The sequence below is a fragment of the Electrona antarctica genome, assembly GCF_951216825.1.
Source record: "Electrona antarctica genome assembly, chromosome: 9".
NCBI lineage: Eukaryota > Metazoa > Chordata > Actinopteri > Myctophiformes > Myctophidae > Electrona > Electrona antarctica.
In genome coordinates this window covers 24,988,409-25,005,661 of record NC_136790.1, presented here as the reverse complement: position 1 = coordinate 25,005,661, position 17,253 = coordinate 24,988,409, and the positions used below count along the sequence as shown (strand labels likewise).

Sequence of the window (17,253 nt, the reverse complement as noted above, 5' to 3'; positions counted from 1 at the left end):
ATTTAGGTTTAAATAAATTACTTTTTTGCATTTGAATGCATGTGTGTACTCCCTTTCTGTCACTCACAAACACGGTTTGTGAGAAATTGGGGGCTCATAGGTTCTTTTGTTTAAGTTAAATTTAATGGATGGCTAATCCTGTAGGCGCTTCAACTAGGCAGTACATTTAGTGGATTATGGCTGCAATGTATTGTCAGGGATTTTGTTGTCTCTCCTCCACTGGAGCTGTTAGAGCAGTGCACTAAGGTCCAGTTGGTGTTAATTGCTGAGCAGTAATGACATAGAAATAACTGATAAAAAAAAACAGAGTCCATTAAAAACTTAAAATAAAAAAAGGAAATATTCAGCCTGTTGCTGGGGCTCATTCTGGGAGTGTGTCTGTGGCTGTGTCTGTCCGTCTCAACTTTTAAGCAGCAAAAATAACCTAAAAACGTAGGCATGAATCGGAGTTGGAATTAGAACGTTAAAAATAATGATGCTATGACAAAGAGCTGGGTCTAATCAAAAATGGCCGTTTAAACCTATTGTAAGTTCTCCCTTTCAAGCTAAACCACAGGCCCTTACTCTGTGATTGATTGATTGATTGAAATATTTATTAACAGTTTGCAGAATTACAGTACATTTCAAGCACAAACTCAATACAAAGACTGTTAACTGTGAGTGGACGACCCAATTAAGCATTACACTTGTTTACAAGAGGGTCCACCTTGTTCAATTCATCAAAAATGTGATGTGACTACCGTCCAGTAACAAAAGAAGCAGCAAGGGAAAACTTACTACTGTAACTAACTGACTAACTAGACTTACTAAACTAACTAACTTGTAACCAGTATAGTGGAAACAAAAACGTGCCTACCTACATACTCTAACCAAACCAACGTTCAACAGAAATCCCAGACAACCAAAATGTCAACATGTCAAACATGTCAACAGGCATTTGAAAATGTGAAGGCTCTCTTGTGTTTGGCACCATGTTGGCTGCACCATGGTTGAATGATCCCTTTATATTGAATGTGTGTGTGTGTGTGTGTGTGTGTGTGTGTGTGTGTGTGTGTGTGTGTGTGTGTGTGTGTGTGTGTGTGTGTGTGTGTGTGTGTGTGTGTGTGTGTGTGTGTGTGTGTGTGTGTGTGTGTGTGTGTGTGTGTGTGTGTGTGTGTGAGAGAGAGAGAGAGAGAGAGAGTGCGTGTGCGCGCGCGCAGGGCCGTGCAGAGAGCACTGAGGGGGCAGGGGCTCAGACCCCAGAAAAGGGCACATGTGTGCGCGCGCCGAATTTTGGGGGTGGTCTTTTTGTGGGGTCCGTCCCTTGTGCCATTTCATGTCATTGGACAGTACAATAAGCAATACGTTCTCATTAGTCTGAAAGTAAAATTGACTGATGGCAGCCAGCACATTAAAAGTATAATTAAATGATGCGTAGCCTGCAGAGTTATTTCAGGCAGACATACTCGAGGGGGTTCATGCCATGCTCAAAGGCTCATACTATACTCAAGGGGTTAACATGCTGCATTACTATGTGGGTGTATAAGAGTGTGCAAGTCCCACACGTCATTTGCTGATGTGGCAGTCAGCTGACCAATTGAGCGGGCTACTTAAGCTCACTAGTCTGCATGCTCTTCCTGCCTTCCTCTGCATATGGTTCCTGGTTGTTATGTGATGTTTGCTCCCACCACCACCCCAGCACCACCGGTGGGCTCTGTTATTTATGCTCCCCATGGGGGTTTTATTGTATATCTATCTCCCTGCTGTTAATGTTTTATGATGGTGTTTAATCGCGCCGAGCAGGGAGAAAATGCAGCAAAGCCGAACACCAAGTCCAATATTGTATGCACACTTGTATTCTCATTCTCTAATAAATATTGGTTAAATCTATTCGTGAGTTGTCTGACTAAATTATGATAGTGGAATTATCATGGAATTATCATTACCAATGGCACTTATTGGCCCCCCACATAAGCCCTTATTGGCCCCCACACAAGCCCTTATTGGCCCCCCACACAAGCCCTTATTGGCCCCCCACTCAAGTCCTTATTGGCCCCCCACACAAGCCCTTATTGGCCCCCCACACAAGCCCTTGTTGGCCCCCCACACAAGCCGTTATTGGCCCCCCACTCAAGTCCTTATTGGCCCCCCACACAAGCCGTTATTGGCCCCCCACTCAAGTCCTTATTGGCCCCCCACACAAGCCCTTATTGGCCCCCCACACAAGCCCTTGTTGGCCCCCCACACAAGCCCTTATTGGCCCCCCACACAAGCCGTTATTGGCCCCCCACTCAAGTCCTTATTGGCCCCCCACACAAGCCCTTATTGGCCCCCCACACAAGCCCTTGTTTGGCCACATTTTCCGAAACAAAACGTCCTTTAAAAGGACCTTTACATCTGGTTTGTGACAGCTTTCAGACCCCATGCAGGTGTTGGTTTGTTTCTGTGTGCATACCGTACGTGTAGCATGAACAATCCAAATCTGAATATCTCCAATGCAAGTAATTAGAATTTCATACAAATGCACATTTACCGGTAAAACTAAAATATGTTAACGCTTCCTTAACCCACCAGTAGAGACATGCAGCCATGTCAATCGAACCAAGCTAGCAGTGCAAATAACAGATACAAAAGGCTCGAAACAGTTATAGATAACTTGGGTCCGCACGCAAGCACACACACACACACACACACACACACACACACACACACACACACACACACACCACAACACGCTTATTTACTCCTTCTCTTCCATGGCAGAAAGGAGCTTCTGCCTGCAGCCTAAGGTGAATGTGTGGCCCAGTGGACTGGCTCAGAAAATGGCAATTATAAAGACTGTCTTGAGTGAATGTCTTAACCTTTCTATACAGCACCATAGCCCTCAACAGTGCACAGAATGTATTATAGCCTATCTTGTACAGTACAGTAAGTAGCAATTGTGAGTATTCACATGCTTGTGTGCAGAGCAGTATAGGCTTTGCAAATGTGCATAAACAGACTGCTTGTGCTCATGTACTGCAACTACGTTTATCCCGCAGTTCTTAGTATGTCGGGCCCTGAGCTGAAAGTCTTATGCAGGTGGCAGGGTAATTGAAAGGGAAAGAGTTGACCCTGGACAGCACTTGGCTGGACCCAAATGAACCTGGCCTGGGCTAAGAAGACTGACAACCCTCCCCCAACACCCACCACTCACCCTAAGGCCCCAGCAGTAAAAAAAGAAAAGAAAGAAATATCCTCTGCAATAATTAAGATGTAGAAAGTCTCACCCGTCTTACACCTCCCTTCTCGCTCATCCTCTCATCTTTATCTGCTAAATTGAAACCGTCCTTGAACTCGTGAAGACCCCGACTAATTAGTGGGGTGTATAGCCTCCCTATCTTCCTCATTATTCCCTCCTTGCAAGTGCTGCACTCTCATATACCACCGCTTTTCCTGGGAAATCTTTTTTGCTTTCTTGTAATTTTTGATGACTAAAAGGAGCCGGAGGTAAAATATATTGGGAAGTGTGGAAGTTCAGAAGTGGGAGGGATGAGACTGAATGGAGGTTGTTGTTGAGTTGAGATAATAACGGTTGTCGGAGCAGAGAGATGCAGACTGGGACAAGGAGAGTCGAGGGAAACATAAATATTTAACATGGCTGGTTTAGTTTAGCCTTAGTGATAAGATATTTTTCTATTCTTGTGACAACATTGCAGGCTTTCAGAGGGTGACGGAGTGACAGTGACGCGTGCGTGCGTGCGTGTGAAAATGACACGAATTAATTGGCTGTAAATTGCACATCTGTCTTGCCTGTCGACACTCTGTCGCTCATCAGGGTCAATCAGACATGGCAGCCTTAAGGACGCACTGTACAGAAATAAAATGTGTATGACGCACACACACGCACACACACACGCACACACACAATTACTGTATACACTATACAGTACATTGTACACACATTGTGCATTGATTAGTGATCCGCTCTGTGTTGTTGTGTTGCCAGTGCAAGACTAAATGCACACCATGGGCTCACATGACCTTGATTTCACCCGCTCTATGCTGGTAGTCTGTTGATGATTTGAGGATTGTGTAAAAAAAAAAAAAAAAAAAAAAAGGTCAAGGTCCGTCTCCCACCTAGCTCATCTATTTTATCGCTTTGTAAACCAGAGTGCAGTCGGAGTTCTGTCAGACTGCTGACAGCCATCCTGATCCTTCCTGAACTATAGATGCTAACGGCCAGAGATAGATGGATCTTGGCTGTCTAAAGTCCCAAGGCCGTGGACAAAAGGTTCAGAATAAACCCATGGTATCTCTCATGTCTGATAATTGTATTTCTAATTGAGACGCATGGGGTCAGTCAATCAGTCAAACAGCAAAGGCCCTTTATAGCAATTAATCTGATCACATGCCTCTATTCCACTGATTCCCCTCCTCTCCTCTCCTTAATCTCACTGTTCTTTGTTTTTGTTTCCCCCAGTAATTAAGTATTTCCTTTTGAACTACAAAGTTGAGATTTCTGTTGTCTATAATTCTTCATTTCAAGAAGGATAAAAAATATGGTACATTATACAGTTTTTCTTTTAAATTGCAGTTACCTCTGAAGCTGAAAACATCACAAGGGACCAGGAATTAATTATGCGTTTATGATAAATTCATGATCACATTATTAATTAATATGAGTTCATCATTAATTGATTAATTAAGCATTTCTGAATGTGAGTGCTCAAGTCTGGTCCTGTAAAAAGCAATGGCTCAGACATTTGGTCGTATCGGTGGTGCGACGTATAGTGTGAGGGCTGCATAACGGCCCGGACTGTAGACGGCCCAAACCTCTAATGTCTTAATCACTTCTAGTCCATCAGCTCAACTGAAATCTTGCATTCATTGCCACAACTACTACATGTGCACGGTTGTCATTACTGTTACTCCTTTGCATAGTGTGTGTGATTCCTCAACTGCCCCAGCATTCAACCCACACACTAACATCCTGCCACCACTGCCACAGCAGGCTGGATCCTGACACTGCCGGTGCCATACACGGAGCAAAGGAGTTAAAAGACAAGAGAGGAAAGAAAAGAACTCTGTCTTCTGTGGAAGATCTCATTTCAGATTAGTGTGTTCGATGGAAGATTACTTTGAGTCTATAATGTACAGTGACAGTGAGTATGGCAGCAGGAGAGAAAGCAGAGAGAGGGGTATAGAGAGAAAGACATAGGGGAGGGGGATAGAGAGTTTCATGAAGATAGAGAAATAGTCAAAGGATGATGGCTATGTTTTGTACTTTAGGTACTTTTTATTGTACTGAGGCCTATAGTCTGAGGACAGTAGTGTGTGTGTGTGTGTGTGTGTGTGTGTGTGTGTGTGTGTGTGTGTGTGTGTGTGTGTGTGTGTGTGCATCAGCAGCACAATCGATAGGTTCACGTTTGACAATGCCGGTACAGAGTGTTAACAGACTAAAAAGGTGAGTGTAATGAAAATGGAAAACTCTCCCACAAGAAACTTGACTTTAATTTAATTTTATAATTGCAATTTTCTGTTTGGTTTACTTCATGTCTACACATGGTTATCCAAGGGAACAGGGAAGAGTCATAATGTATATTTTGGCAGGTAGATAGGTCTTATGTCTTTAGTCAAACTTGCACAGATATCACCGGAATATTGCCAACATATCTAAGTCAGGATGGAATGCAATGCAATCCACTGTGATTGTGTTGGCTCACAATATAGGGAATCTCAGTGTTGATTGGAGATTATTTTATCACCCACATGGAACTCTGCACTTGACATTTATCTGCCAAGTGTGCCAGTTTACTGGCCTCAAAATAGAGGCCATTTTGGTGGTGGCAAGTTTAATGCAGGGACCTACAGTATACGATGTATGTGATGTAGCAGGTGTGACTATTAAGTCAGTAGAAATATCAGGCTCAACACCTTTCTGCCTCAAATACTATCAGCCAGTCAGACTGAATAACTCAGTCTCTGTGTGTGTGTGTGTGTGTGTGTGTGTGTGTGTGTGTGTGTGTGTGTGTGTGTGTGTGTGTGTGTGTGTGTGTGTGTGTGTGTGTGTGTGTGTGTGTGTGTGTGTGTGTGTGTGTGTGTGTGTGTGTGTGTGTGTGTGTGGGCACTTTGAAGGCAATAACCTTTACAAAATAGGAGTGCTAATTGCATTGGTCCAGGATCAGTGGGGGAGATGGTGTAATTATGCTTTGCATAAAGGCTATAGACCAGTAGAAATGCAGACCATCAATTGCTACCTGTTCCTAGGTGCTATTTCTACATTACAACATGTGGTCTGCACAACAGACAGACAAATGAAAAGAAAGTCAAATAAATAGTTTTTCATGGTGTCTATTGGTGAGAATTCATCACCGTACCGGCCTGTGGTGAATGTGGTTTTCGTCATGGACATTTTTGCCACGGACAAACAAAAGAGTTCATAGATAGACCTAGCCCTAAATGTATGCTAGTCAGGGATTACCAGACTGATGAAGTGACTGAATTAGTCAGCACTTGAGAGAAAAATATACTATGATGGCATACAGTATAATATGTACTGTAGGCTAGTTGGTTTCGTGACATCAACCCATCATACGCCCTATACACTCATACAGGAGAGTGCACACTGCGGCTAAATGGTCCTTATCGCTTGTGAGATATTTAGCATAATGATAAATAGTGAGGTGTGAATTTTTGTCCTTATTGTGCAGCCCCTCCCAGCATGCGCACAGCGGAGGCACGAGCAGTTTAGCACCCCTCTCCAGTAGCACCTACTATACGGATGTTCACTACAGGAAACCCTGCTAGTGGAAGTGGAAGTATGTTGATAATTAGGTCGTATCAGTACAGTCAGTGCTTTCGTTGCACATGACATTACAGTACATCCACAAAATAAGAAGATTATTATGAAAAAAGGTTGAATCACTTCACACTGAAACACTTCAATGCAGTCAGTCTTTCTGACATGAAATATTAATGATATAATATAATCGGAACTTTAAGATCAAGTAAAACAATTGTGACATTAAAAATCACGATATTTGAGTGCATTGATTTCCCCCCCACCCCTACAATACGCTAAACATGATTCGATTAAAATTTCTACTTTAAAGGAGCATTCAGTGATTTGGGTGATTTGGAAAAAACCCCGGTCCGTCCCAGTAACAAGATGTGCACATGCACACGCTCTTGGGGGGACGCGCAACAGGCCAACAGCACGTAGCCTGGCTAATAAGCCAGACCGAATCAGCCGTTGGCAAAAACAAAATTGCCTGCCGGCGGATTACGGTCTGGAGAGGCTCAATTGTACGCCCATTTCCTACACCAGAGAACTGGTGTGGCCAATAGGGACACGGTATGCAATATGGGCGGGCTTTGGTACAGTGACGTTCAACGCTTGAGACCTTTGACTGACAGTAGCTCTGACCAATTGCGTCAAAGAGAAAATGTTTGAACCCGCCCCCCAGGAAACGAGATCCATACACAGCATCTCCAGACTCAAATACCACACGACAGTGTGATTTGAGTCTGGCTTATTAGCCAGGCTAAACAGCACGCACACGAAGGCCCGCCTCCGCTTGATCATGATTGGAGGAAGGCACCTCTCTATCCTGATTGGATGAAGGATGGGCCCTCTAGCCAAAAACGAAACCTATGCTTTTTTGAACTGGGGTGGAACTCCTTATATGGCACACTCTATAGTAGGGAGGATTATCACAAAAAAGTGATATTTGAATTAAGTGAAATCACTGAAGGTCACGATTAGATTTTACAGCACTGATTCTTATATCATTATTCATTGCGGCTATTGAGTCTTGATTTGTAAAGAAAAACTCTCAATAAGTAATTTTGATTTTTGAATAATAACTATAAATAAATGAGAATATAGAATAAAGTTTAACATATTAACCACCACATAAATGTCATTGACATTTTCAGATTCTTTATAGGAAGATGTGTTAATATTCTTTGAAAAGTTAAGATTTTTAAGTGGCTGTGATAGCCTTGAGTGCCTTCCAAAGTTTTACGTCCTGGGTAGGCAACCCGGCCTGCCGAAGATCTGCACACTGAGGAGCAGACTTTTCTATTTAAGGCAATTTCTACATGGTTCAGCCCTTCAGTAACTCTTGCCTTCATGTTCTCATACATCGCAGGCAACAAACAACACACTGTGATCTGCTGATCTGCGATCAGCGTTCTCCACCACTGAAAAGGGTTGCGTGTCACACTCACACCGAGTGTGCTCGTTATTTCTTGAGCGCAGCCTGCGGGTCGAATGATGTCGGAGTTAGGGATTGTTGGCTGTCATCTTTTTATCGGACACATGGGGAAATTAAAGGTAATGCAGACTGGACTCTAACCCTGGTCCAGTGCTTATAGCGAGTCTCTCACTAACGCCCTGACGGGAATGACTTGGCGCACACTACTTCACTAATCACCAAACAAAGCCTGACTTTCACCAAAATTAGCGGCGTAGTTTTGTTTATTTTCGGTAAAAAGTTGGACTCCGTAAAACACAACATTCTTCAACAAGCTCTAAGAGTTGGAGGGAATTTGGGTGGAAGAATTTGATACGTTTTTTTATTACACCAAAAATCAAAAGCAAACAAATGGGAGAACAGCAATATTGCTGGAGACAGTGTGGGTGTTCGAGTGCCAATCACTCCCATATAGTTTGGCTGTGTGAGAAGGTGCAGGCATTTTGGGACTGTGTTCACCAGAACCTGGAGAAAATGATGGGATATAACATAATTTGTGACCCCCGTAGTTTATACCTTGGACTGACATCAGAGGACATAATAGGACATGAGGACCCCTTATACCTGTTCAGAATATTGCTAATAGCAGCTAAGAAAGCCATCACGAGGAGATGGTTGAAAGCAGACCCTCCTAGAGAGGAGCACTGGATGGAAATGGAAATTATTGAAGAAATATATCTCATGGAGAAAATGACTCATAATCTGCGGACCAAGGCGGAGCTATTTGAAAAACTTTGGGAAAAATGGCATTTATACAAGAGTGAATAGTGTATCTCCCTCCTCCCCTCTCTCTTTTTTTGTTTAGCTTTTTGTCCTTGTTGTTTTGTTTCTTGTACTGGTTTGTCTTCGTTTTTGTTTTGTTTTTGTTTTTCTTGAATGTATCTGTTTCGATTGTTGTTGGGAAAATAAAAACAAAAAAGTTGGACCGCTTGCACAGCAGTGGAAGTTACCCGTGTGAGCAAAGGCATTCGCGTCAGGCTGTTAGTGAGAGACTCGCTATATAGGGAGGAGTTTCACTCAGAACGGGTTATTCTGCCATTTTTCTGCCTACCAGTAGGCTAGTAGGCTATAGTAGTAGGCTGCTAGGCTATGTTTTCCAGCCTCACTGTGGAGACATATACCATTGTAGATATAAAATTAAATAAACACTGTATGGTTTGGGTGTCAGATGACAAAATAACATAACCTTGATCCACAACAGTAATGGATCTGCCCTGTCCGTTTTTATACTCTAACTTGTCCATTCCACTGCGGGCTGTCAGAATTATGCTTCCATTGTAGCCTTGCAGTGCGATGACTGTCGGCGATACCAAATAATTAAATACACGCTGTATGGTTTCTTTGATTTGGGTATCAGCTAACAAAATATCATAACCTTCAGCAACATTCCCAAACACATGTATGCTCTGCTCTCTACCTGTCCTCAAACGAGCATGACAGTGTAATCAAAATAATAATGGTCAGATCACATACAGACACATTATTGCGGAGAGAACACATGTTGACTGACCACTCATCACTCTCGTGGTGTTTTTCCCCCTCTCCCTGGTTCCGTAAGGATATGTCCACATGTCTTCTTGTCAAGTAAGATGTAAACACTGTGTGTGTGTGTGTGTGTGTGTGTGTGTGTGTGTGTGTGTGTGTGTGTGTGTGTGTGTGTGTGTGTGTGTGTGTGTGTGTGTGTGTGTGTGTGTGTGTGTGTGTGTGTGTGTGTGTGTGTGCGTGCGTTTTGACGTGAGGGGAGGCGGCTATCGGATCAGAACACCCGAGCATTTTCGCGAATAATAATAATACCACCGTCGATCCAGAAACTATGCTCCCCCAACCAGGGCTAGACACAACAATGCAACACTACCAGCAGACCTCTCTCTCTCTAGCAACTCCATAGTTGCGGATGAAGAGCGACAGCCCCTCAATAAAATCAGGAGAGTGACTGGTGGTGGTGCAGCTATGGTCCCTGAACTGCAGTATGGAGATGACTTTAGTTTAAACGTATACAGTAAAATCCTCAGTGTGCTTTCATTGATTTGTATCTGCGAGAGTAAAATTAAACACTCAGGATTTTGCAGTGTATGGCCTATATTCCACACAGGTCCTTCATACCTATCCTTGGCTTGGCTCGTTGGGCCTGCAGTATGCTCTCTGGGGACTAGTGCGCACTTACTGTGCAGTTTTATGAACAACAAAACCTGTTGTCACACAAAGGCTGTTGTTCATCAAGTATCACCACTCTACTCTCCTTATTAGTCACCCTCCCTACTTGATGAGGTATTCATCATAGTTCTGCAACATCCTCGTAATTCTACACAGCCATCATCGGCCTCGTAGGAGCTGCGCTGTTTACGTGTGTGTCACTGGGATGTTCCCCGGTCTAGTACGATCCACCGTGACTGATGGTTTGGCGGGAGAGTTGGATGGCATGCGAGAAGGACATCGCTGTGATTTCAGCTGAAAGAAAATGTGTGGTGAACGTAACATGATGCCACTGACTCAATGTACAGTAGTACACATGCTGTCTGGGAGAGGCCTCATGCATGCATGTGTATATAGGCTTGGCAGAAGAGCACTTCCAGGAGACAGCGGGGAAAGGATGAGCGTGTCCATGTGTAGGTTTGGCAGAAGAGGACATTGATCCAGGAGACAGTGGGGAAAGGATGAACGTGTCCATGACTGCCAGTAACCACCAGTTTTACTTACACATACTTACACATAACCCCCCCCCCCCCCCCTCCTCATGCACGCACACACACACACACACACACACACACACACACACACACACACACACACACACACACACACACACACACACACACACACACACACACACACACACACACACACACACACACACGTGCACGTTCACAGGCACCTGTAGATGAAATCTTGGGTTCTTGGACTACACTGCACACTCCACAAAGAAACCCCCACCCCTGGAGACCATCCATGAGTCAGAACCCTGTGTGTGTGTGTGTGTGTGTGTGTGTGTGTGTGTGTGTGTGTGTGTGTGTGTGTGTGTGTGTGTGTGTGTGTGTGTGTGTGTGTGTGTGTGTGTGTGTGTGTGTGTGTGTGTGTGTGTGTGTGTGTGTGTGTGCACGTGCATGCTTGCGTGCATGCTTGCGTGCATGCGTGTGCGTGACATGTGTGTGACAGAGAGAGCGCATAAAAGTAAAAGACTGTTAGGGAGTTGATAATGGCCCCACGTCATGGCTTCCATGGTCCATGTTAATCATCACTCACACACACAAACACACACACACACACACACACACACACACACACACACACCGCAGTGTAATGTCAGCGGTATTGATTGTGAGGTGGCCGGTGGATGAACCCGTCATGGCCAACATGGATCGGACTGGAAGATAATGAAGTCTTCCTGGCCTAACTGACAGGTCCTGCTGTCTCTGAGATAGAGAGAGATAGACAGAGAGAAGGAGGGACGGAGAGAGAGAGGCAGAGAAAGGCAGAGAGAGAGTGATATGCTCCAGGGACAGCCTACGGGCGTCCTAACCATCGCCTGAATAAATTGGACGGAAAGAAGCCCCTTGAGTAGCAGACGTGATCTGTCATGATGTCATCTAAACGAGACTGGCACACACACGCGCACATACACCGGGAGCAGAGGGGGCTTAATGGTGGCCCCTGCGCACGCACGCACGCACGCACGCACGCACGCACGCACGCACGCACGCACGCTGAACTGAACTGTGAGCTGACGTTCTTATGCTATTTTCCCAAGTTTAATCTATCCAGCTGTACATGTTTTAAAACATGTCTGTTCCTCTGTATGTATCTACACCAGTATGTCTTCTTCCATCACTCCAGCTCTCTGCTGGGTTCCTGCATATTCTTCACTGGTACACCTACACGTATGTCGTGTCTGAATCTAATTCTATCCCTATCTCTCTACCCAGACATACATCAACAGCATTGCCAAAGTATCTAAGTGCAATTGGAAGAGAGCGAACAAATATAAATACCTCTCACACTCGTATGGTATAGATACCACCTCTCACTCTGTCTCTCTTTCCAAGTTCGCCCATGAAATCACATTCAGGCAGCTGTATGGTGACAACTTTAATCCATCTTCCTATAGCTTGGACCTGACACTTATTCCCCTTGTATTCCCTGTGGGCAACCTCTCTATCTCTCACTCTCGCTCACGGTGACATTTCTGCCCTCTCCCTCTTTCTCTCTCTCTCTCTCTCTCTCTCTCTCTCTCTCTCTCTCTCTCTCTCTTTCTTTCTCTAACAACACCTCGTTTACTATATGTTTTTTATTGAAATAGATAAGCCTCTAACATGCTTTGTCGTTAGGGTGGAACGTCAACTGGACATTCTTGAAAGTCAAGTGAATCCTGATTCGTGTGAAGTTTCACTATATATAGAGCTGGAGATATCAATGTTTTAGTGTGAGAGAAGGGTCAACAGGCAGACCAGACAGTATATACTGTATTTTTTATAATTCCCTCCATCGATATCCCCTTCTCTGACCCAAGACGATGAAACAGCTTCTAACGCCCGGAGCACCACGGGCGCTGAAAAACTGATGTTCCTGCCACGGCAAATTCACACAACACTGCAAACTGTCAAAATGACCGCAAAAAAAAGGTACCTGTGTGTGTGTGTGTGTGTGTGTGTGTGTGTGTGTGTGTGTGTGTGTGTGTGTGTGTGTGTGTGTGTGTGTGTGTGTGTGTGTGTGTGTGTGTGTGTGTGTGTGTGTGTGTGTGTGTGTGTGTGTGTGTGTGTGTGTGTGTGTGTGTGTGTGTGTGTGTGTGTGTGTGTGTGTGTGAAAAAAGGAGTGTGAAAGACGAAGCAACTGTCATAACATCCATTTATCAAAGATCCCGTGAGGCCTGAATATTGTCATCACATCTCCCTCACGCACGCACGCACGCACAGTTGCATGCGCACACACACACACACACACACACACACACACACACAGCGTATAAATAATATAGAAAGCCCCTTTCACACTATATAACGGCTGGGTCCCTCTCTGCCCCATCGTCGCTGTATGGATTCTTTGACTTTAATCAAATCTCTTTCATTCATCGTGGTGCACATGCAGCTATAATACCCCAATGCTGATTTTTTTCATATACAGCAACTCAGATTAAGTCTCTCATTGAGGTATGACAAAATATTTGTTATTTTGACCAAGCCCTCGTGAAATGAGGGCTTGGTTTTTTTATGTAATCAAGAATTTTCAGTTTCTGTAAAATCTACAGAAATATTACATTTCCAAAAAAATCCAAAAATCGGAATCCCACCCAACTCCTTCCTGATGTCTCATTTCAGAGTAAAAAGAAGAAAAAAAGACGTGTCTCTCTTCACTTATTAGCTTATGTTCATTTACAGCACATCAGCGCTCTGCTTCCCAGAGGTGGGTTGAATATTTCCCGCCGCTATAGCGTGTCAGGGGGAATTGGGAACGCTGTGACAACGCGACACTTAAGATCACCGTGGCTGTCCCTAATTCATCGGCCCACGCGCCATCATCATGGCATTACAATATGCTAATCCAGAGACGACTTGCCCTCTCCCTCACCCCGCTCCAACTCTTTCATCTTCCTCCTCTCCTCTGGCAGCGCAACTCCCCTCCGCTCTCTCTCTCTCCTCCTCTCCCCCGGGCCAGAGGCACAGAGCTCGCTCCCCTTACATTTTCGCGCCATGCCAAAGTGTGTGTGTGTGTGTGTGTGTGTGTGTGTGTGTGTGTGTGTGTGTGTGTGTGTGTGTGTGTGTGTGTGTGTGTGTGTGTGTGTGTGTGTGTGTGTGTGGGATTGACAGTGCAGAGGGAGCTGATGCTGGAATAATGTGGGCTTGCACGTAGCAGTCTTGTGCACTCGACAGCATCTAATTAGCCTGTAGTGTCACTGTCATGACCATGGCCCACTTAATAAGCACACACCACCGCTCAACTGGAACATCTCTAACATGCCTGGAGAGACGGGGAACGAGGAAAGGATCTAATGGAATCAGCTGGGTTCTATGCAGATACGTCGGAGGTTCCTGCCTCTGTGAATTAGAACTCTAACTATATAGACCCTCATTATGTATACTCACTTCATGTAATATGCCCTCATCTTGATTTGGCTTTGGCCAGTAATTACAAAACTCATTCTACCCCTCTTCTGAGTCCCTGGCTGTCCCTATTCTGGTATACTTACAATTCCCCTTGCATGATGTTTCATGGTTTGTATATTGTCTAGCCATACTTCATATTAACGGCTTCTTATACAGTATTTTCCTAATCTAGAAACAAAGCCTATTCTTCACTTGCTCTTGCTCATTCCGGGCTAAATGGCTAAAGTATAATCCTTTCCAAATAATGTATTGTTGCTACTAGTATGAAAGCTCTTACCCCGTGTGATGGATACGTTAGCCATCCCCAGTCTCCCGTGATTGTCGTCGTGTCCAGCAGATTCACTGCAAAGGAAGAAAACAACTGCATGTGATAAACTGTAATTATTGTTTTTATATTCGTTGCCGTGCACCCACATCCCCGACCCACCCCCCCCCCCCCCCTCGCGCACCGCGCGCCACCCCGTTGTCCTTTATCATTGTCCCCTCTCACTGTCCTCTGTTGTGCAGTGACACCTGACAGAGTCACAGGCGCACACCTGTGTGACAGGTGTGACAGATGAGGCGAGACGGTCGTCCCGGCAATTCCAAGCTGCGTGTCACAGTGTGTGTCACCTTGACCCAGTTCACCCTCCGGGCCCTGGAAGCCAGGACCTCAGTTCAATACACAAAATGTAGAAATGTAGGAGTGGTTCGGGAGGGAAGATGCTTTTTTTTTTTTAGGGTTTTTGAGTATTAAAAACGCTTTGGGGAAAACTCCATTGGATCCTTAAACTATCTGCCAAACCAGCTAACTATACCCGTATTTTCTTCATAAATCAGTGCTATTGAACAGCCTTTATGTCTGTGTGTTGGTTAAAAAAATATTGAACCAATGAAAAGTATTAACTTCCCTTGAGCCGAATATTTTTTTAATTTCCTGAAAAACATTCACAAACACGCATGCATGCATGCCGCACACACACACACACACACACACACACACACACACACACACACACACACTATTCTGTATACTGTAAGACATACAGTAGGCTACTATATACCGTTTTCATCATACTGTGTCTGAAGTCTTGCCATGTCTGTTGTTTGACCCTTTTAGACCTGAGGCCGATGTTAAAAACACCTTTTTTATTCAAAGAATTAAAGAAAAGTCCTGTTGCTATATGTAAACATCTAAAAAATGACACTGATCCTTTCTGGGCTTTAAAGGTATAACAACGTATATGCCCGGTCTTAATGGGTTAAGAAAATAAATAAATACATGGGTATGGATTTAGCAGTAAACAGACACAACTGAGCCTGTAGCAGATAGAGTGATAGTCAGACGAAACGGAGGGTGAAGGAGCTGTTTATCACCGGCTGAACCAGTAATTCTCCCCTCTGGCGGAAGTCTATATCCCCTAGTCGAGCGTGTGTTGGAGCGTGGGGTTCAGGTGCATGTTTTGCAACCCTCTCTCTCATCTTCAACATTTATCGGGGAGATGGGTGGTGGTGGGAGGGGGGAGGGGGCTGACGCTTGCCCTAGGCTTGCCTGTCAAGACAGCCGATGTTCTATACATTAGAATGAGTTTATCAAAACACTTCACACCTCTCCTCACCCCACCACACGTTGCGCTCTCTCTCTCTCTCTCTCTCTCTCTCTCTCTCTCTCTCCCTCCCTCCCTCTTGCTATGCCTCCGTCTCACGCCTCTTTCCCCATCTCGGTCTGTCATCTCCATTTCCTCCCATTCCTCAGTTTGGCTCTCCTCATAGTCCCAGTGCAGACCCTAACAGTTGCTTTTTAACCCAATCAGTCACACACACACACACACACACACACACACACACACACACACACACACACACACACACACACACACACACACACACACACACACACACACACACCCTGCAGACAGCCACCACCTCGATCCTCTCTCACGTGTCGTAATTAGCTGGCACGTTGCTGCTCCTAATTTGGGCATGTGGCCGCTGAGGAGGGCAGTGGGTCAGAACACACAGACAGATGGCACTGCCACCATCCTTGCTCTCGTACCCCTGCTCACTCCACCCCGCCATGCAGCTTACTCGCTTCCCTCTGCCACGTCGCTCTCTCTCTCCCTCCCTCCCCCCCTCCCTCCCTCCCTCCCTCTCCGTCTCACTCCCTGAGGGTGCCAGCGTCCCGCTGTCTTGTATTGATGATGTGCTGGCCCCGTGCTCTAGCCAAGGTCACAAATGGATGCCACAATTACCGCTCTTATGAGTGCTCCTCATCGGCCGCAAAGTGACATAATGAAAGCAGGGATCTGGTGTGAGTGGGTTTAATAATTCCTCAGCACAGTAGGGGAATTGCAGCACTGCTATATACTGTTATTATTAAAGGATGGGGGTGGACACAAAAAAAAAAGATATCCGTGGAAGCACAAATGTGTGCGACACTGCATTATCACCACCACACCAGAGCCTTTCTAAGACTCACAGCAGTTCCCAGTGGCATTCATTTAATCTAAACTCAAATGAGAAATCCTTCTGTCTTTGAAGGTGGTTCATGTAATTTATCTAATTTGCTCTAGCTGTCTGAAATATGACTTGTATACAAGGGGCCAGGGTTTAGTTCCATGTCTAGTGCCTGCACTTTTTAGCGTGACAAAACTGTGTGAATAATTAGCAGGGCAGATAGTAATTAGCACACTGCTGTACCTGTCTTTTCCTATTCTTCTGCTTGTCCTGCGGGTGGGGGAAATATAATCAAGTTTATTCTGTTATCTACTGTATATAGAGGGAGACCTGCAGGTTCTGTTTCGTATAGAGTATAGAGAGAGCAACCGCCAATAGATTTGCTGAGGGAGTGCTACTTCAAGAATGCATGTATCAAAAAAACAGGTGCTCTTTGGATCCAAGAACATATAATAATTATACTGTAAGTCCAAAGTCAAGACTGTCAAAGGCTACTAGTATTA

General features: G+C 44.8%; 1 protein-coding gene across 1 annotated transcript in view; it reads right to left on the bottom strand.

The window, feature by feature from the left end:
- Positions 1-17,253, bottom strand: part of epha8 (eph receptor A8) — a gene marked incomplete at its 5' end in the record, with an annotated part of 119,882 nt that overhangs the window by 65,459 nt on the left and 37,170 nt on the right. The window contains one exon of the mRNA XM_079510469.1: positions 14,592-14,656. Within this exon, the coding sequence (XP_079366595.1) occupies positions 14,592-14,656 (65 nt within the window). The remainder of the gene's footprint in view (positions 1-14,591; positions 14,657-17,253) is intronic.